The sequence below is a fragment of the Macaca nemestrina genome, chromosome 8 (assembly GCF_043159975.1).
Source record: "Macaca nemestrina isolate mMacNem1 chromosome 8, mMacNem.hap1, whole genome shotgun sequence".
In the NCBI taxonomy this organism is placed as follows: domain Eukaryota; kingdom Metazoa; phylum Chordata; class Mammalia; order Primates; family Cercopithecidae; genus Macaca; species Macaca nemestrina.
Window position 1 is genome coordinate 126692108 of NC_092132.1, and position 20935 is coordinate 126713042.

At 40.1% G+C, this 20935-nt stretch overlaps 1 protein-coding gene and 1 pseudogene across 10 annotated transcripts in view; both read left to right on the top strand.

The window, feature by feature from the left end:
* LOC105482005 (coiled-coil domain containing 25) overlaps positions 1-20935 on the top strand; it is a 41703-nt gene that overhangs the window by 822 nt on the left and 19946 nt on the right. For 8 of the 10 annotated variants that reach the window (XR_011607141.1, XR_011607140.1, XM_024792887.2 and 5 more), the window contains exons 2-4: positions 6895-6942; positions 11243-11282; positions 16967-17018. Coding sequence is in view for 7 of the 10 variants with exons in the window: in XM_024792887.2 (XP_024648655.1) it covers positions 6895-6942; positions 11243-11282; positions 16967-17018 (140 nt within the window). In the remaining 3 variants the exon portion in view is untranslated. Of the gene's footprint in view, positions 1-6894; positions 6943-11242; positions 11283-16966; positions 17019-20935 lie in introns of those variants that run through there. The other 2 variants (XM_071068467.1, XM_071068468.1) reach the window with 2 other exon arrangements.
* On the top strand, positions 18615-18705 carry LOC112426719 (small nucleolar RNA U13; annotated as a pseudogene).

The following is a 20935-nucleotide window of genomic DNA, read 5'->3' on the forward strand; positions in this document are numbered from 1 at the left end:
AAAATCAACCCCCAGCTAATTCCCTTAAGACAGTTTTGGCCCATCTTTTCCAAGATGCCTTTCCTGATCCTAGCTCCCACCCCAAGATTGCTTAGCTGTTCCTTTTCTGGGACCCACTTAACGTTCCAAGTATGCCTTTGGCATTGCACTTATCACGTGGTATTAAATCGTGTCTGCTTGAGCTAGAGTGTAAGCTCCTTGAGGGCGTGGACAGGATCTCTTTACAGTAGTCCCTACTTGTCCTGTGTTTCGCTTTCCGTGGTCACATCATCACAAGAAGAAAAAGAGTGAGTACAGTAAAATAAGATATTTTGAGAGGGAGAGAGAGAGCAGAGTCACATAACTTTTATTACAGTACGTTGTTATAATTGTTCTATTTTATTATTAGTTGTCGATAATCTCTTACTCCACCGAACTGATACATTAACTTTATCATAGGTATATATGTATAGGGAATACCAGTACCATGCCTCCCTTAATGACAAGAAGACATTCTGAGAAATGCTCCATTAGGCAGTTTCATTGTTGTAGTAACACGGTACAGTATACTTAAACCTGTGGTATAGCCTACCACAAACGTGGGCTGTACGGTATACCGTGTTGCTCCTAGGCTACAAACTTGTACAGCACGTTGCTGTGCTGAATGGCTGTAGGCAGTTGTAACACAATGGTATTTGTGTATTTAAACGGGGCTCAACTTAGAAAAAGTGAGTTGCACCACGGTGTTATGATGGCTACCAGGTCATCAGGCAATAGTGATCAGAATTTTTCAGCTTCGTTATAATGTTATGGGACCACCATAGTATGTGTGGTCTGTTGACCAAAGCATCATTATGTGGCAAATCCCTTTTATATATGGAATTCAGTATTGTCCTCGGTTTCAGGCATCTACTGGAGATCTTGGAAGGCATCCCCCACAGATAAGGGGGGACTACTGTACTTGTTTCCCTAACTTAGTGACTGGCTAGTAGTTCTCAATAAATGCTTGTTGAATAAATGAATGCCATTTTTTTCTTACTCATAGCACCGTCTATTCTGTTGCTACTCTATATGCTAAAGGTGAGGTTTTTTTGTTTTTTTTTTTGAGACGGAGGTTTGCTCTTGTTGCCCAGGCTGGAATGCCATGGCACGATCTCGGCTCACTGCAGCCTCCACCTCCTGGGTTCAAGCAATTCTCCTGCCTCAGCCCCCTGTGTAGCTGGAATTACAGGAATGTGCCACCAAGCCTGACTAGTTTTATATATATTTTTAGTACAGACGGTGTTTCTCCATGTTGGTCAGGCTGGTCTCGAACTCCTGACCTCAAGTGATTCGCGCCCCCCCACCTTGGCCTCCCAGAGTGCTGGGATTACGGGCGTGAGCCACTGCGCCTGGCCTAAAGGTGAGATTTATTTTATGTATTTATTTTTGAGACAGAGTCTTGCTTTGTCACCCAGGCTAGAGTGCAGTGGCACGATCTCGGCTCACTGCAGCCTCCACCTCCTGGGTTCAAGTGATTCTGGTGCAGCTGGGATTACAGGCACCAGCCAACATGCTTGGCTAATTTTTGTATTTTTAGTAAAGATGGGATTTCATGTTGCCCAAGCTGGTCTTGAACTCCTGAGCTCAAGTGAACTGCCCACTTCGACGACCTCCCAAAGTTCTGGAATTACAAAAGGTTGAGTTTTTGTTTTGTTCTGTTTTTTGTTTTTTTGAGATGACTTCTCCCTCTGTCACCCAGGCTAGAGTACAGTGGTGTGATCTCAGTTTACTGCAACCTCCACCTCCTGGGTTCAAGCAATTATCCTGCCTCAGTCTCCCAAGTAGCTGGGATTACAGGCACACGCCACCATGCCCGGCTAAGTTTTGTATTTTGTTAGGAGAGATGGGGTTTCACCATGTTGGCCAGGCTAGTCTCAAACTCCTTACCTCAGGTGATCCACCCGCCTCGGACTTCGAAAGTGCTAGAATTAAAGGCGTGAATCACCACGCTCGGCCAAAAGGTAAGATTTAAGTGAAACTAGTTCCACATTGTTTGTGTGGGTTTGAATAAGGTGATACTTTCTCTTTAGAAATAAGATGGAGGCCCAGGTAACTTGTAACTCACAGACCCTACTCTTCCACCGTCATCACACTGACATCTCCTTATTTTTCTCAGTAGTTTAGGTTTCCACAGTGTGCGCCGTGAGCTATTTCTCTGTTTCTGTACCTGTGGTTTGTTTTACCCATATTATTAAAATTACTAGAAACAAAATTCAAAACCAGCCTGAAAAATCATATACCCTTATAGGCCTCTAAGCATTTTCATTCTTGGCAACTCAGGCATCTCTTTATAGCTTCTCCACTCGTGAATCTTCAACAACATAGATATCCATATAAACCCAACAACGGAAAAACATATACAGGCAGGGTGTGTAGGTACTGAATGTATTTTATGCTATTCTATTCCCCTTAAAGTTACTCTAAATTCTTTAAGTGCTAGTCACACATACACAGCTGCCCTTAATAGAACAAAATGCTTCACTAGATTTGTGGGTCCTGTTTTTTTTCATTGACTTCCATTATAATATCAGAACTGTTTCCTGTTAGAAAAATATTTGGCCTCTAAGCCTAATAAAACTGCACTTGTGCAGCTGATCTTTTACAACCGCAAAGTTAATGGAAAAATCATAACTTTCTCAGTAAAATAGTAATAAAACTTTACATATTGGCAGTATAGAAACAACAAATATATAGAATCTTCAGGAAATGAATTTGTATGGCTTGCCAAGTTTTCAACTAACTGATGGTTTTTACTGCATAAAAACTTTTTTAAAATGGGAAGAAAATCTTCATAGGAAGTTGTTCTTTTACGTTTTAAGATTAATATCTGACTAAAATGTGTTCCATTTTCATTCTTTCATGCTGTCTCATAAGGGAATAATTGAACATTAGTCTAATATGTCAAATTCAAGACCATCTGATTGTAGATACTTGGCTCAAAGTCCACTTGTACTTTTAATACCTGTTAATGTCATCTACCTAAAAGTAGGTTGTTCTATAAATTGTGAAATAATCAGATCACCTCTGAAGTTGGATTGGTTGCTACCCGTAAGTCAAGTGTCTTCCAAATAATGAGTTCCAGTACTAGTCAGCCGTATTATTTAGATGAGAATAACAAATGAACTAGAATAATTCAGTTTACTTTTCCTTCTTAACATGGAAAGGAACTTAATTCAGACTTGTTGCGCAACAATGATGTTCCTTTATATTTTTCATCTTCTTTTCTTTTTTTTTTTTTTGAGATGGAGTCTTGCTCTGTTGCCCAGGCTGGAGTGCAGTGGCATGATCTCGACTCACTGCAACCTCTGCCTCCTAGGTTCAAGCGATTCTCTTGCCTCAGCCTCCTGAGTAGCTGGGATTACAGGCATGCACTACTATGGCTGGCTAATTTTTATATTTTTAGTGGGGACGGTTTCGCCATATTGGCCAGGCTGTTCTTGAACTCTTGGCCTCAAGTGATCCTCCTGCTTCAGCCTCCTAAAGTGTTGGGATTACATGCGTAAGCCACTGTGGCAGACTAATTTTCTATTATGACATAATTTCAGTCTTTCAGAGAAGTTACTAGTAAAAGATTTCATGTATATTCTCCCAGAGTACTCCCAATTTTTTTTTTTTTTTTTTTTTTTTTTTGAGACAGTCTCACTCTGTCACCCAGGCTGAAGTATAGTGGCAAGTGTAGTGGTGCAGTCACAGCTCATTGCAGCCTCAACTTCTTGGGCTCAAGTGATCCTCCCACTTTAGCCACCACAGCCAGCTAATTTTTAATTTTTTTTTTATAGAGACAGGGTTTCCTCATTTTGCCCAGGCTGGTCCCGAGCTCCTGGGCCCAAGTAATCCGCCTGCCTCAGCCTCCCAAAGTGGTGGGATTACAGACGTGAGCCACTGTGACTACAAATTCTGGCATTTTACCACACGCCTTGTCTTTCTTTTTCCCTTTCTCTTTTTCTGTATTTTTTTCTCTCCCACACACCTTTTTCCTGAACCATTTGTTAGTAAGTTGCAGTTAACCCCTGAATGCTTCAGATTTGTTTTTCTAAAATCAAGGGCATTCTCTTCTCAAAAGACATTTTTCATTATCAAAATTAGGAAATTAACATTGCAGCATGGCTATTATCTAATGAACAGGCTTTATCCAGTTCCTATTAGTGTTGTAATGATGTATTTGTAACAAATATACCATACAAATCATTGTTGCATTCTTTAGGTGTCATTACTCTGTAGCCTCCTCTAATCGGGAGCAGTTGCTCAGTCTTTTTCTTTCATGGCATTGTTAGTTGAATTACTTTGTAGAATGCCCCTCACTTTAGGTTTCTTATGGTCATTTTCTTAATCACCTCATTTAATAAGTCAACCATCAAAACATTCCTCTGTTATTCTTTTGACTGTAGCTTAGAGAGCTTGGCCTGCAGAGATAACTTTATTAATATTTTATGTCAGTTGTTATTTTTTCTTTCTTGAGACAGTCTTGCTGTCGCCCAGGCTGGAGTGCAGTGGTACAATCTTGGCTCACTGCAGCCTCTGCCTCCCAGGTTCAAGCAATCCTCATGCCTCAGCCTCTCCAATAGCTGGAATCACTGGCGTGTGCCACCACACCTAATTTTTTTTTTTTTTTTTTTTTTTTTGAGACGGAGTCTTGCTCTGTCGCCCAGGCTGGAGTGCAGTGGTGAGATCTCGGCTCACTGCAAGCTCCCCCTCCCGGGTTCACACCATTCTCCTGCCTCAGTCTCCCGAGTAGCTGGGACTACAGGCGCCCGCCACCACACCCGGCTAATTTTTTGCATTTTTAGTAGAGACAGGGTTTCACCGTGTTAGCCAGGATGGTCTCGACCTCCTGACCTTGTGATCCACCTGCCTCAGCCTCCCAAAGTGCTGGGATTACAGGCGTGAGCCACCGCGCCCGACAGTAATTTTTGTATTTTTAGTAGAGATGGGGTTTCAACATGTTGACCAGGCTGGTCTCAAACTTCTGGCCTCAAGTGATTGGCCCACCCTAGCCTCCTGAAGTGCTGGGATTACAGGTGTGAGCCACTGCACCTGGACTATATCGTTATTTTGAAAATTCTGTTCTAATTGCAAAAGCCATCTGTACATTTTATAGCAGGCTAACCAAGGTAACTGTTGTTAAAAAATGTTTATGCTTCCATACATATAAATAAGTATGTGCTTATGTAAAAATAAAACGTGTGTGTGTATACCACACACACATACCATTATAATTTATTTTTTATAAATTGAATCTTCTTATATATAGATACACAAAAATACTGTTCTGGTACTTAATTTCTTCACCTGCCATTTCTTTTTAATGGGTACATGGTATTTTGTTTATGGATGTTCAAATCTGTAATATATCTAAAGAGTCTTTATTAAGGGGTGTTTAGGTTGTAAAAAGATTATTGCTTGGTGGAATATTTTGGTACTCTATTATGGTAACATTATAGGTAGTGACATTATAGGATTGAAAGGGTATACACTTGAACTATTGCCAGGCTATTCAGAGAGAATCTGAAATGCTTTTTAGTTTTATTCCCACCCTTTTGGCATTTGTTACATGCTACACTAAGGCCTGATCAAGGTACTACAGTGGTCAGTAATAGACAAGCATTTCTGTAAACTTGGCAATGCACACATTCTTTCAAGGTACCTTTCTCAACTACTTCTGTACTTAGTTACTATAAATGTCAAACAAAGGAATTAGGTTTTTTTCCCCCAAGAAAGGCAACTAGGATTGATCACTTAAGAAACTTTTCATTACTGAAAGTACAGGAAATCTCTCTGATACAAGACTTTTTAATTTAGGAGAGCGTATTGCTCTTTGTCCTTCAGGGCTCCAGGTACATGTGTGTGTTCTGTGCTGTGGTATCATAGCCAACAGACTGTCCAGCCCAACCCTGCACTTATCCGTACTTTGCTTCAGTGTGTATTTACGCTTCAGTACTTCTTCATCGCAGGCGTTGTAGCCTGAGGGCCCAGTGTCTGTAAATTCAGGAGTTTAGTCTAATTGGATCAAACAAGTTTTGGTAGACTAGCTTTGAAACCTGGCACTCAGTTATAATTTCAGTAGGAAACTTTAATCCAAGATCAGGGATGTCTGCAATAAAACACTACCTTGGTAAAGCAAATGTCATTTCTAGGATAAGTCATACCCAGAAGATTCTACTTGATTTAGGACAGTTGTTTCTAACCCTGACCTTACATTAGAATTACTTGGAAGGCTTTTAGAAAACACAAATCACTCTTGCCCACCGTAGATTTGGATTTAGTTGATCTGAGGTGAAGCTGGGGCATAATTAGATGATTCTAATGTAGATCAGGGGTCAGAGTCACTGGTTTAGAAGTTGGAGAATCATGGTCTCCCTGAATGCAATAGAGAGCCTGTTAGAATTTGCAGCACACCTGGAATATGATGGGTAATATTGGCTAAAAAAATTATGCAAAATAAAACTTTCATGAACATAGGAACTTAGTTGTGGGGTTTAGTTTTCTTTTCTTTTTTTTTAATCTTGAAGGGAAAAGTATAGGACTGGACTGGTGATACCATTGAACTGTAACCCTGAGAAAGTAGGAAAGTAGCTATTGATAGGGATGGTAAACTTTTTCTTTTGGGGCCAGATAGTAAATATTTTAGGCTTTGTGAGTCACCTACAATCTCTGTGGCTTATTTTTCTTTGTTTTGCTTTTTCTTCCAACCCTTTGAAAATGTAAAAACCATTCTTAGCTCAAGGGCTGTTCAAAAACAGGTGGTAGGCTGGACTTGGGTCATGAGCCATGGTTTGCCAACCCCTAATGTAAGCATTGTCACTTGTTTTTCACATGGAACAATTTTGTTGGTAATGAAGTTACTAATTGTTTTTTATTTTTGTTTTATCTTAGTTAATTCATCTGCCTACACTATTTACATGGGAAAAGATAAATATGAAAGTAAGTTTTCAAAAGCATTTGATTTTAAAATTTTCAGCAGGTAAGTGTTATGTCTCTCTCACCACCTTCCATGCCCCCGACCCGGTTTGTTGGTTCTAAGTTTTCACCTACTTTGATAAACTAGCTTATGAGAAACAAAACAAGCTCATCCATTATAAGGAACTCCAAAGGACTAACTTTCCTAGAATTTAATTGTATAAAATAATATTTGAACTAATTGGTCCATCCGTTGCTGATTAGAAACTTACACTTTACAAGAAGTATTGTGTTGTTATTTGACTTACAGTAATATGAATCACAGATTAACCTTTGCTGTTTACTTCAAATTAAAAAAAATCCTCTGTGGTTTGAACTTTGGAGATCATTTTCTGTCTTTTTTTTTTTTTTTTGGGAGGGAGTTTTGCTCCATTGCCCAGGCTGGAGTGCAATGGCACGATCTCAGCTCACTGCAACCTCCGCCTCCTGGGTTCAAGCAATTCTTCCACCTCAGCCTCCCGAGTAGCTAGGACTATAGGCATGCGCCACCACATCTGGCTAATTTTTAGTAGAGACAGGGTTTCACCATGTTGGCCAGGCTGGTCTCGAACTCCTCAAGTGATCCACCTGCCTCAGCCTCCCAAAGTGCTGGGATTACAGGTGCGAGCCACTGAGCCTGACCCATCTATTTTTTACAACCATTTTAAAATGGTTAAATTAGTGAAATTAGTGAAAACATACTTACTGGGGCTTTTGAGGCTGAAAATGCTCTTTTTGAGTTAAGAAATACTAGTATTTTTCAAACTTCGTTGACCGCTTTTCTTAGTATGAAGTACATTATGTTTTGATGTACACGTTCATATCGCTAAAACAAAAACTTACAGAAATTACTCATACTACTTGCTATTCCCTCTTTTTACTATTTCTATTTCATTTTTGAAAGCTAATCTCAATCGGCTAAATAAATTTTTTGGCCCACTAATAAATTTGAACTAAAGTTTAAAAAAAGAGTAGGTTTTCATGATAATAAAGTTATGACATTAACTTTGGGTGTGACTTAATGGTGAAGTAGTCTGCAGCATATTAATACTTGAGTTTTATATTTCTCTTACCCATAAATCATCACAAGTAACATTGACTATTAAAGCATTTTTCTTATGTAGCTGAGGAGGTGCTGCTGTCTCCCTGTGTTATGTTGAACAATAAGGCGGAGTAGCAGGAATCATGATTATCTATCGTGAATACAAATCCAAATATGTTTTTCTTTGTACCATATCAAGAGTGGGAACCTGAGGCTTAGATTACTGAGAAGCACTAAAGCAGAGTTAGTTGCCACATATGCTTGTGCGAGTTTTGCACTGTGCAACCTAGTGGGTGGGGTGTGAAGGGCTGCCTTGATTCTGGTTCACACGGATGGGCTAGCAGTGGTGCCAGCCTAAGGCAGCTGTGCCAGTGACATTCCCACTGTGTCTCTTCTGTCCTTCTCTGTTCATTTACTGTTTGCTGGGGGCTTGTCTTTATGGGACCATGTTCCAGCCTGTGTCAGGTATCCGAAGAGGAAGATTTAGTTTGCGCTTTCACAGCATTCAGGTGGACTTACACACAAAAATAAGTATGGCCCAATTTTATTGTGAATGTACTCCAAAACTATAGACAAAATGAAGTAACATGAATAGTAAATGCTGTAGAAGTAGACAGATGAGGGATAGTAAATGTGATTGAAAGCTGAGAAGGCTTTGTGGAGGAGTGGGTTAGGATGGACTAGATTGTGGAATCCTTTGAATGTCTGTTGTAGGAATATATAGATACAAATCTAGATACATAATTTATGTCACAGATATAAATTTAGATGATATTTTTAGAGCTCTCTGGAGTGGCATTTTGCTGTCATTAAAACCTATGTAGAAAAAAATTTAAGAGGCCAGGCATGGTGGCTCACGTGAGCCTGTAATCCCAACACTTTGACAGGCGGAGGCGAGAGGATCACTTGAGCCCAGGAGTTCGAGCCCTGCTGGGCAACATAGGGAGACCCTGTCTCTACAAAAAACAACAATAAAAGAAAATATTAGCTGGGCATAGTGACACACACTTGTTGTCCTAGCTACTCAGGAGGCTAAGGCAGGAAGATGGCTTGAGCCTGGGAGGTAGGCTGCAGTGAGCCGTGATCGTGCCACTGCATTCCAGCTTGAGTGACAGAGCAAGAATCTGTTGTATGAAATAGTGTATGTATGTATGGAACACTTTTTCTCTAGGAACTCTTAGAGTCATTTGGAGGTATCAACTTTTCCTAGGCTGCCTTGTAAGAATGGACATTACTTCTCTAAATCACCCCATTGTCTGGCATTCCTAGCCCATTGCATTTATTTCTAATAGTCTTTATGACTTCAGACCAAGAACTCATTAGAACCATCAATTTAAGTGGAATGATTTACTTTCACTGAAAAGCTTTCAGGTCTGTTCTTTTTATCAGCCAGCAGGTGTCATCAGGGAGCCAAACTTTGCCTGACTGAGGGAAAGAGATTTTTTAAATTTCTCTTTCCTTTTTCTGCTTACCTTTTGGCTATTTGCTCAGTCCTACTTAAAGCATTCGAAAGCCTTTCAGAAAACTGATGGTGTCTACAGTTGTTATGAGTGCCTTCACCCAAGATGAGTCTTCCTTTTGCTTTTCCTTTTCTGGACAGTAAATACCCCATTCAAATTATATAGACCATACTTTCTTGGGTACATTTTAAATCATCACATATGAATCATTCACAATTTTTTTTTTTGAGACAGTCTCTCACTCTGTCACCCAGGCTGGAGTGCAGTGGCGTGATTTCAGCTCACTGCAACCTCCACCTCCTGGGTTCAAACAATTCTCCCACCTCAGCCTCCCAAGTGGCTGGGGCCACAGGCACGTGCTAACCATGCCTGGCTAATTTGTGTAATTTTAGTGGAGACGGGGTTTCGCGGTGTTGGCCAGGCTGGTCTCAAACTCCTGACCTTAGGTGATCTGCTTACCTCAGCCTCCCAAAGTGCTGGGATTACAGGCGTGAGCCACTGTGCCCAGCCTCGTTTACAATTTTTAAATTGGCATTTAATACTTAAATACTTCTGTATTAAACAGAATTATTACCAATTATTATGGCTATATGAAATATTTATTGATATAACCTTTATGTAGTGATATATATTAGCCTTAAAAAATGTGCATTCACTTTGAGCGAATACTTTAGCTTTTAGAAATATACCTTAAGGAAATAATCAGAAATGTGGACAACTTGATTTAAAACATTTATTGAAGCATTTATAATTAGAAACAACCCAAAGGCCAACAATAGAAAAGTGTATTCATATAAGAGAATTAGGTGGTCATTGTTCCCAAAGAACTTTATTTTTATTTTTATCTAATAAATACATAGTTTAAAAAGTTAAGTAGTAATAGAATGCTTAGAATTAAAAAAAAAAATCCGGCTGGGCACGGTGGCTCACTCCTGTAATCCCAGCACTTTGGGAGGCCGAGGTGGGTGGCTCACAAGGTCAGGAGATCGAGACCATCCTGGCTAACATGGTGAAACCCTGTCTCTACTAAAAATATTAAAAAATTAGCTAGGCGTGGTGGCGGGTGCCTACAGTCCCAGCTACTCGGGAGGCTGAGGCAGAAGAATGGCGTGAACCCAGGAGGCAGAGCTTGCAGTGAGCGGAGATCGCGCCACTGCACTCCAGCCTGGGTGACTGAGCAAAACTCCGTCTCAAAAAAAAAAAAAAAATCCTTCTTAATACCCATGTTCCACCCCACCCTGTACCTCCCCAGATAATTACTTTTCACTCTGTTAGCTATTTCTTCTGGTATTTTATTTCCATATGTGATAGAATTTTAGGTGATTTTTATTTTCTTTTTATACTTCTATTGTTTGTTTTGTTTTAAATTTTCTATAATTTTATAATCAAGTTATTTTTCTTAAGTAAAATAGTGCTTTAAAGTTTCAGCAAGATCATTTTAATGTTTAAGTATTATTAGGTGAGCTGATTTTCTGAAACATCTAATGTGGCTGCATTGTTTTGTCAGTGTTAGTTTTATTGTCTTCATATAGAAATATCTGAGCCTTAGATTAGAAGTATTATATAAATTTATAAAAATTATAGGTCTATATTGTCCAATTTTGAAAATTATTATTTTTTTTTCTGTATTTTCAAGCATCAAGGCCTCTGAATTACTCTTCTTCATTGAGGGAGAGAGAAATTTGTGGGAGGACCTGACATTTCTCCCATTCTTAACTTATAAATGCTGGCATATCTTCATTTGACAGTTTTTGCTTCTTTGTTTTCTCATGTCTCATTGCAGATGAAGATCTGATCAAGCATGGCTGGCCTGAAGATATCTGGTAAGTAACAATTTCGGTTCTGCTCTCTGTAGATCATCGTTTCCTTTCTTAGACTTGGCCAAGCATTCAAACTAGAATCGTGCTTTGTACTGTGGTTTATGGGTCTTCAGGGGTAAACAGCTGACTGCCAGTTCCCTTCATTTCTAATTACCTTGCAAGTTGGAAATGATGTTTTTGAGTTTGATCTCAGGCTTGAGAGCAAAGGCCTCTAGAACACAGGCCTTCTTTTTCCTCCTTTTGTCTCCACGCCGTAGTAAGTTACTGAGACCACACCTCACTTAAATATTCAGGCCACTGTTCTTGAGTGGTAAAATGAAGACTCCACATGAAGCAATGAAGAAAATAGATACAGGCATCCATGTAGATGGAATAGATGGAGGTTCTGACCAGTCCAACTTTAAAGGAAGCACACTCGTTCCCCTTTGTCTTCTAAACTCCCCGATGAGTTTAGCTCTGTCTTGATCCAATCCCAACGCCTTCTCTCTAAAACAATGTATGCAAACTGTTTTAAATAATAACATATACTTTCTTAGTCTCCCTTTGAGATGATTTATTTTGCTCACAAAACCCAGTCCAAAAAAAAGAATACCAAACAAACAAAAAGACTTCATTTAAGCTGAATTCTTTTCTCTGTCTTAGAACACCATTTAGACTTCTACCATTCAGACCTGGGACCGTTTAGGAACACGTGGGCTTCTGTCCTATAACACTCTCACACCCAGTTTACTTTATTTGTCTTCATCTTCAGCTTCCACCACTGACTCTGACCCTAGTGTTGTCTCTCTTCTGGAGCACAGTCCTGCCTATGGAGTGAGATATCATCTTCCTGACTCCTCATACCTCCTACCAAATGTTATCCCTGAAGATAAAGGCACCTGGGTCCCGTTTGCTTTATTATGATAGTGAACATCTATCAAGCACTTAACTATATGCCAAATACTACTAAGTGTTTACCTCCAGTAGTACATTTAATTTCACAACAACCCTGTGAAATAGATATTAATATTATGCCCATTTTTTCAGATGAGGAAATTAAGGTTAAGAGAAACTGACCAGGTCTGCTCTGTCTGCTACTGGCTCCGGCTCTGGTTCTAAGTCACTGCTTCTGTCTCCTCCAGACTGCTACTCTTTTGGCTTCAACTCCTTTCTTCTCCCAGGCTGTTGCTGCAGCTCTCTCTGGACCTCTTTTCTCCAAATGTGGACACAGACCCCTCACTTAATTCCCTCTAGTGATGGAGCTGAGGCTGCTGCTTTTTAGTAGAGTTGATTTAATTTTCTTTTTTTTTTTTTGAGACAGAGTTTTGCCCTTGTTGCCCAGGCTGGAGTGCAATGGCGCGATCTCGGCTCACTGTAACCTCTGCTTCCTGGGTTCAAGAGAGTCTCCTGCCTCAGCCTCCCAAGTAGCTGGGACTACAGGTGCCCATCACCATGCCTGGCTAATTTTTTTGTATTTTTAGTAGAGACTGGGGTATCACTGTGTTGGCCAGGCTGGTCTCGAACTCCTAACCTCAGATGATCCACCTGCCTCATCCTCCCAAAGTGCTGGGATTACAGGCATGAGCCACCACGCCCGGCTGGAACAAAGGAATTTTAAAGGCTTTTTAAAATCTGGTCCCTATTCCAGCACAATAGCCTGTCTTCTAAATCCAAATATGTCCTCAAGTTAAACCCTGCTTGGTGCTCTCTTGCCTCAAGTGGGCAGTGTGCAATGCTGAAAACAGCCAGACTGGGGCTGCCCGCCTTCCTGGGGCCTGAGACAGTAAGCTGTATGAGGACAATGACCACCTATTTCATTAACTACTATGTTCCCAGTACCTAGCATAGGTCCTGGCACATAGTAGGTATTCAGTAAATATTTGTTGATTTCCTAATTGACTCTCTGCCAGCGTAGAAATAGTCCCCATGAACACTTCCCTACAATGGCCACTTCACAGTTATCTTCATTTTGAGCTCCTGCCACCTGCAGCTGGATGATTTTCAGTTGTTTTTAAAGACCAGCTATCTCTAGACTCTCATGGAAATAAGAATGGCTGCACCTGTTAGGCAGTTAGCTGATGGAAATTTTTAACCTATCAGGTTTGAGGCATAAATACCTGCATAGAGAAGGCTACATAATCAGATGCAGCCTGAAAATCAGTGTACCACAGTCTTCTACCTGACTTTCATTTGTTTGATTAAATAAATGGAAGAGAAATTTCCAGTTTACAACCCACATCCAATAAATTATGACCTCAGTTTTTCATTTCATTAAGGTTAGTACTTCCCAAATTGGTCTACAGATACTGAGAGGCCCATTTTGACCCCCTTTAATAGTCTTGAGATGAATGACTCTTGTTGGATGTGATTGGCTTTTACCTTCAGAAGCTACACTTGAGGTGTGATGTGAGTAGGTGTAGACCTCAAAACCCATTCCAGCTGTCAATTTTGGACATATTCCAGCTGTCAATTTTGGACATATTCCAGGGAGTGCTAAGAATGATCCTGAGTTGATCACCATTCCAGCGTGGGGTGTTTGCCTGCTTCACTTTGTGGAGCTTTTGAATCATTCATTACCTCTGTGAATGTCAGCATCTGAATTTATCCCAGAAAACCTCCTGAGGCTCTTTTAAGCAAAGGGTTTTCCTAGGAATCAGTGAGAATGGAACTAAATTCATCTTTTCTTTTTTTTTTTTTTTGAGACAGAGTCTTGCTCTGTCACCAAGGCTGGAGTGCAGTGGTGCAGTCTTGGCTCACTGTAACCTCCACCTCCTAGGTTCAAGCTATTCTCCTGCCTCAGCCTCCCAAGTAGCTGGGATTACAGGCATGCACCACCACAACAGGCTTATTTTATTTATTTATTTATTTATTTATTTATTTTTTGAGATAGAGTTTCGCTCTGTCACCCGTGCTAGAGTGCAGTGGTACCATCTCAGCTCACTGCAACCTCCACCTCCCGGGTTCAAGTGATTCTCCTGCTTCAGCCTCCCAAGTAGCTGGGACTATAGGCACCCACTACTATGCCTGGCTAATTTTTTTGTATTTTGAGTAGAGATGGGATTTCACCATGTTGGCCAAGCTGGTCTCCAACCCCTGAACTGAAGTGATCTGCCCACCTTGGCCTCCCAAAGTGCTGGCATTACAGGCGTGAGCCACCGTGCTTGGCCCTAAATTCATCTTTAAATGTAGGAAAATAGAAATAGTGTGCATTTACTGTGTCCAGACCTCCTAATGATTAGTATTTCCACAGACTCCGCTTTAAGTAGTTGGACAGCCCAGCTCCAGGGCCCTGAACGTGTATCCTCAGACAGTTTATGCTCATTTAGTGAGGTTTCTGGTCTCTGCATTCAGAAAAGGGTAACAGGGAGAGGAAGATAACAAGGATAAGAGGGAACTATAGTTATAATTTAAACTTTGAGTAAATGTTTAGAAAGATTTGAGAAATCGTTTGTTTCTTTTTTAAGGAAACTTGCTCAAGATTGTTTATAGAGCTGGATTTTTTTTTTCTCTTATAGTTTCATCCATTCTCCCCTGCCCTTTGTAGAGGTGTATCTATCATATACAAACCTGAAACTGGTGTATATTGGTAAAGTTGCTGTATTTTGGCAGTGATATTCCTGTGTACGTTTTGGTTCTTTCTCTCCTTATGTATGAATATCATTAAATATATATTGAATTATTTGGGTGTTTCTTTTGACAAAATCTACATCAGAGACCTTTAAGAAAAAAATCAGAATGTAATCTACTGTAGGCCCATGGGGAAGGAGATGTTGTAAATAGAGAACTGGCTTAAGGCAAATAAAAGTTGGAATGGGAGAAGTTACTTCTCAGTTATCTTGGTTACTAGTGTGATATTTTCCTAAGATTTTGAAAGACGGTAATGAGATATGTAATTTTTAGATTTGCAAAAAACACAGGTTTTTCTGGCTGGAAAATATCCAGCTGAAGGTGATAATTAGTTTGAATCTCTCACATGGGAATGCAAATGAGTAAGTGAACCACTTGGAGAAATATAAGTGAACTAAGATGTTATGTCCATTTCTGGCTATTACTAATGATTAAGAGTAAAACCTAGAGTCATCACAGACTCTGTGCCAAAAGTGCCTAATATTTTTCTGTGTTCATAGTGAATAGCAAGATGACTAACCTCTTTAAAGAGGGCACTTTTATATAGAATCTTACAGTCTACATCTTGTACTAGGTGTGAAGGTGACCATTTTCACCTCTAAAACATTTATTAGTGCTTAAGAAAATGGCTAGAGAAACTTAGTGGGATGTAATGGTGCCTCTTTAGGATTTTCTGAACATTCTTCAGTCTGGAAAGGTAAGGACCAAGGAAGCAGTATGACTAATATATTAGTCCGTCTTACACTGCTATAGAGAAGTACCTGAGACTGGGTAATTTGTAAAGAAAAGAGGTTTAATTGGCCGTGGTTTGGCAGGCTATACAGGAAGCATGGCAGTGTCTGTTTCTGGGAGGCCTCAGGGAACTTTTAATCATGGTGGAAGGCAAAGGGGAAGCGAGGCGTCTTACATGGCAGGAGCAGGGTGCTGGGGCCACGCACTTTTAAACAGATCTCGTGAGAACTCTGTCACAAGAATAGCACCAAGGGCATGGTGCTAAACCATGAAGAATCCACCCCCATGATCCAGTCACCTCCCACCAGGCCCCACTTCCAACACTGGGGATTACAATTTGACATAAGATTTGGTGGGGACGCAAATCCAAACCATATCAACTAAAGTTAACAGAATCACGAAGTGACAGTCGCGTTACCTTGTTTGTTGTGTGATGCTGGGATTCTGAGGGGGCATTTCCGGGTATTGGAAAGAGAAAGTCAAGTTCATTTGGTGAACTGAAAACATAAAAATCTCATATCCTGAATGTTGCATAGATTTTAAAAGGTTTAATAAAATTGATAGATGATAGAGTCATAATGAAAGGTAAATTTAAGGGGCAGGGGACATTCTGAATGTTTTTAGGACAATGTCAATAAAGGACAGTGCTCACCCAAGAGACATATATTAGTATCACTGTCAGAACGTAGGGCTGGATGAACTACTGGGCTTGTGAATTACTGGGTTACATGATTGAATTGTAACCCATTTAATGATGTGTTCTGCTTAGCATCTTTAGGCCCCACCTCACTCTTCCAGCTCTCTATTCAACATTCTTTTGGATTGTTTTGCTATCACTTGAAATTTGGGATGTCACAAACAAAACTGTCGTCTGTTTCCCCCACACTGTGGTTCTGCTCATCTCCCAGGCTGGCAGCATTGGAGACTCACTGACTTCTTTCATTCCCCACTCTTTTCACCTGAAATTCCTTTCCTTGGTTTTGCTCTAAGTCCTATGCTTCAGTCAGGGGTCAAGCAAATCTCACTGTCTCCTTTTTAATCATGAAGCCTTTGGTCACTGATCGTTCTTTTTATATCTTGAAAAATCACCCTTCCCAGCAAGTTAATATTTAGTATCTCTGCTCATCTTGGCACTTACTCACAGCTCCATAACTCAGTGTTTCTCGTACCTCTTCATGGTGATGGGGAGCCCTTTGGAGGTGGTGACTCTGCTGTATACTCCTCATGATGCTTCACATGTGGCAGGCATGGCGTGAACACTTTTTAGAACAGAATACTTTAAATGGCGTGTGGCCTGAGGAGATAATTGTCTTGTACCTCTTGCTAAAAGTGGTTTTCATTCTTTGTAGGTTTCATGTGGACAAACTCTCTTCGGCTCATGTATACCTTCGATTACATAAGGTAACTGAATTTAAACATGGATTCATGACTTTTCTCCTGATGATGCGTCCTATCTTGTTCTTTATCTTTTGCAATTAAATTGCTTAAAGTAATAAGTCGGTATGCAAATCTAGAAGTTAACAAATGAAGACATGTCTTCCCTCTGACCTAGAAAATCACTCTGTAACATTCTAGATGATTTTTGAGATGTAGAAGGAGGTAGTGTACATATTTCCCAGCTAGACGCACTGCTTATTCTGCCACTTCTGGTGTGCTGTCTGTCATCTCTGCTTTCCTTTTCTTTCGATTCAGTTGACACTCCCAGACTTTGTGTCTCCTCCAGTGGATATCATGTGTGGCTCATGTGATTCTCCTGCCTCAGTGAAGGGCCTGTGTTCCCAGCTATCCTGGGCTTCTTTAGGAAGTTTAAAAGAACATGCTAGTAATAAAGGAAAAAATATTTAATGGCCCCTAGTAATGCAATACCACTATTTTTCCAATCTGTCTCTATTCGTATATTTTATATAGTTGAATCATAGGGTATATATGCTTGTGAGTGTACTGCTTTCTTTTTTATAAACTTTTAACTTTGGAAAAATATTAGATTTACAGAAAAGTGGCAGGAGTCATACAGAGTTCTCATCTACCCTTCACCTAGTTTCCTCCATCATTAACATCTTACATTACTATGGCAGATTTGTCAAGATGGAGAAACAAACCTTGGCATGTTGCTGTCACCTAAACTCTGGACTTTATTTGGATTTCACCAATTTTCTATTAATGCCCTCTTTTTGTTCTAGTAGCCAGTCTAGAGTACCATATTACATTTAGTTGTGTCTGCCTACTCTCCTCTAGTCTTTGACAATTTCTCCATTCTTTCTCTGTTTTTCATGACCTTGACAGTTTGAGAAGTACTGATCAGGTATTTTGTAGACTATAGCTCAGTTTGCATTTATCTGATATATTTTCTCGTGACTAGATGGGTTATGGGTTTAGGGGGAGAATATCACAGAGTGAAGTGCCTGTCTCATCACAGCGTATCGGGTGCGTGCATTACCGTGACTTATCATTGATGACGTGAGCCTTGATGGCCTGGCCAGCGTAGCGTTTGGAGGTTTCTCTACTACAAGGTCGCTTTTCTCCCCCTTTCTGTACTCTTATTTGAAAGCAAGTCACTAAGTCCAGCCCATACTCAAGGAGGTGGAGGATGGAATTAAGCACTACTTCCTGGATATGGGAGTGTCATATACATTATTTGGAATTCTGGAAGGAACATTTTTCTCTTTTCCCCTATTTATGTATTCAGTCATTTATTTGCATCAGCCTAGACTCCTGTGTTTATTTTATCCTTTGAGGTATGTTCTGGAACCGGGTTATTTTACTCTGATATCGTTGCAGCTTCAGCTGGAACTCTTTCAGTGGGCTTCCGTGTGCTCCCGTGTCCTCTGACTTGCTCCCATCCTTTTGTTGTTTGAGCACATCCTTGCTTTCTGGCACTACGGAGAGTTCCAGGCTCGTCTTGTGTTTTCCCTGTCCCAGCTCCAGAATCAGGCATTTCTCCAAGGAACCTTGGTTCTTTTCAGTGGTAATGGTGTTTTGAAATCAAGATCTAGACAGATCCTTTTGTAGTTTATGAGTGTGGTGATTGGCTGTTCATGTGCGTGTATGAGATGTGCCACCCTTGAACCTTGTCATGTCTGATGTGAAAAAATTTAAAAAGATCTAGACTCTGGGTGTGCCTGTTACTACTGGAGTGTCATTGCTTTTCGGCCCTCTGAGGTGACAGAGAAGGAGATACATGTATGTGTACTAACCCATGCATATGCACATATCCGTAATTGTTTCTGTATCTCTCCATCTGTATTTATACTAAGCTAAACATGAGCTCATGGGGATGGCTCTGATTGTCATCCTTTGCTTTTTGCCTTAAAGCATTTCCAGTCAAAACATTGTTTTCCATGCTAGCACTTGGGGAGGCTGAGCCAGGAGGATCACTTGAGCCCAAGGAGTTCAAGACCAGCCTGGGCATCATAGGGAGACCCTGTCTCTACAAAAAATAAAGAAAATTTAGCTGGTTGTGGGATACCCACCTGTGGTCCCAGTTACTCGGGAGGCTGAGGTAGGAGGCTCACTTGAGGCCGGGAGGCTCAGTAAGCCATGATCACACTACTGCACTCCAGCCTGGGCAACAGAGCAAGACCCTGTCTCAAGAACAACAACAACAAAAACACATCATTTTCCAAAGTTAGCTGTAAGCTACTTTTTTTTCCCACCCCTTTCAGTGATGTGATGTCCTGTGTTTGTAATACAGTTAAATTCTTTTGTCCACATTTCAGCTTGACATCCCTTGGTTGATTACTTTTTAACGTGACATTTTGTGAACTTTTTTATGTTGCTATATAATTTTCATATTTGTTATTTTGACTGACTGCATTGAGTTAATAATATGCTGCAATTAATATGAAATTCCCTTGTCAGAATATAGGTTGTTTACAATTTTCCAGCATTATGAATCCCAAGAAATAACTTTTCATGATCTACCTTCTGGTTCTGTGTTTTGTTTTTTTGTTTTTCATTATTCTTTTAGAATAATTCTTAGGAATGGATTTCCTGGGTCAAAAGATGTACATAGTTTGGTAACTGCTTTGTTGCCAGATTGCCCTCTGAAAGTACAGTGCTTGTTTAAAATGCTCTCTACTATTTATAGGTTTTCCAAAATCTTTTTGGGTTTTATAACTTAAAAAAAAAAAAAAACTTTTGGCCGTTTTGATGAATATAAGATGCTACTTCATTATGGCGATAATACTCACTTTTTAGTTTACTAGCAAGGTTAAACTTTTTGCCCCATCTCATACTATTTATGTTTTTGAGGACTATATGGTGAAGGAAAAGAGGATTATAAACTCTATGCTGGAGCAAAATTCTGAGTTCTTTTAGGCAACTTCTTGCCATTTTGGAACTATTAGATTTAGAGGAAATAAATTATGGCATTACCAAGTTTCATTTTGGGTCAGATTAATGTCTTCTTTGGGGAATCTGCTGTGTCAGAAGATGGAAAATACTGGTGGTAGTCCCAAGTTCACATTATCACCAATTATTACTTGTTTGAATTGAAGTTCAATTTCACTTTCTTTTGGAAGCACATAATGAGCCCAGTTTAATTTTTTTTTGGTAGATATGGGGTCTCACTGTGTGGCCCATGCTGGTCTCGAACACCTGGGCTCAAGCTATCCTTCTGCCTTGGCTTCCCAAAGTGCTGGGATTACCGACGTGAGCCCCTAAACCCAGCCTAATGTGCCCAGTTTGAAAGTGTGTGCTCCTTGAGAACTTTTACCTGATTAATTTCCTGCAGTAAATGACATAGCCGTTGTACTTAGTAGGTACGAAGGAAGTGTTGGAAATGCGGAAAGACTAAGGGGTTCATTCAGATTCTGGGGCCAGACTGCTGGCTTTGAATTCTGGTTCTGCTGCTTACTCACCATGTGACTCTGAGCAAGTTACTTAACTGGCCTGTTTCTGCATCTGTAAAAGGGGCATCACCTCACTTATTCATCTTTGATTTTGATACAAATTTCTGTAGAGAAAAAGGATCAGTGTCATTTCTGTTATTTCTTCCTTATAATGAATGGTTGAGATCTACACAACAAGAACTTTTTTCCTGATTAAAGCTGAGGACAGATGACCTACCAGTTGTCTGAGAACTAAAACTACACATTTTCTTTTGAGAGGAAGGTCATAGGGACCTCGGCCAGGAAGACATCCAGTTGTCAAAAATAGGCACCATTTTCCCACAAGGTTTCTAGAAGTCAGAATGAGAAGAAAGAGAATAAAAATTACTCAGACATAATTATAATTAATATTCTGGCAGTTTTTTTCATTTCCTGTTTTGTTTTGTTTTTACTTATTAAGTGTCAGTATTTTTCATATTACAGCGTTCT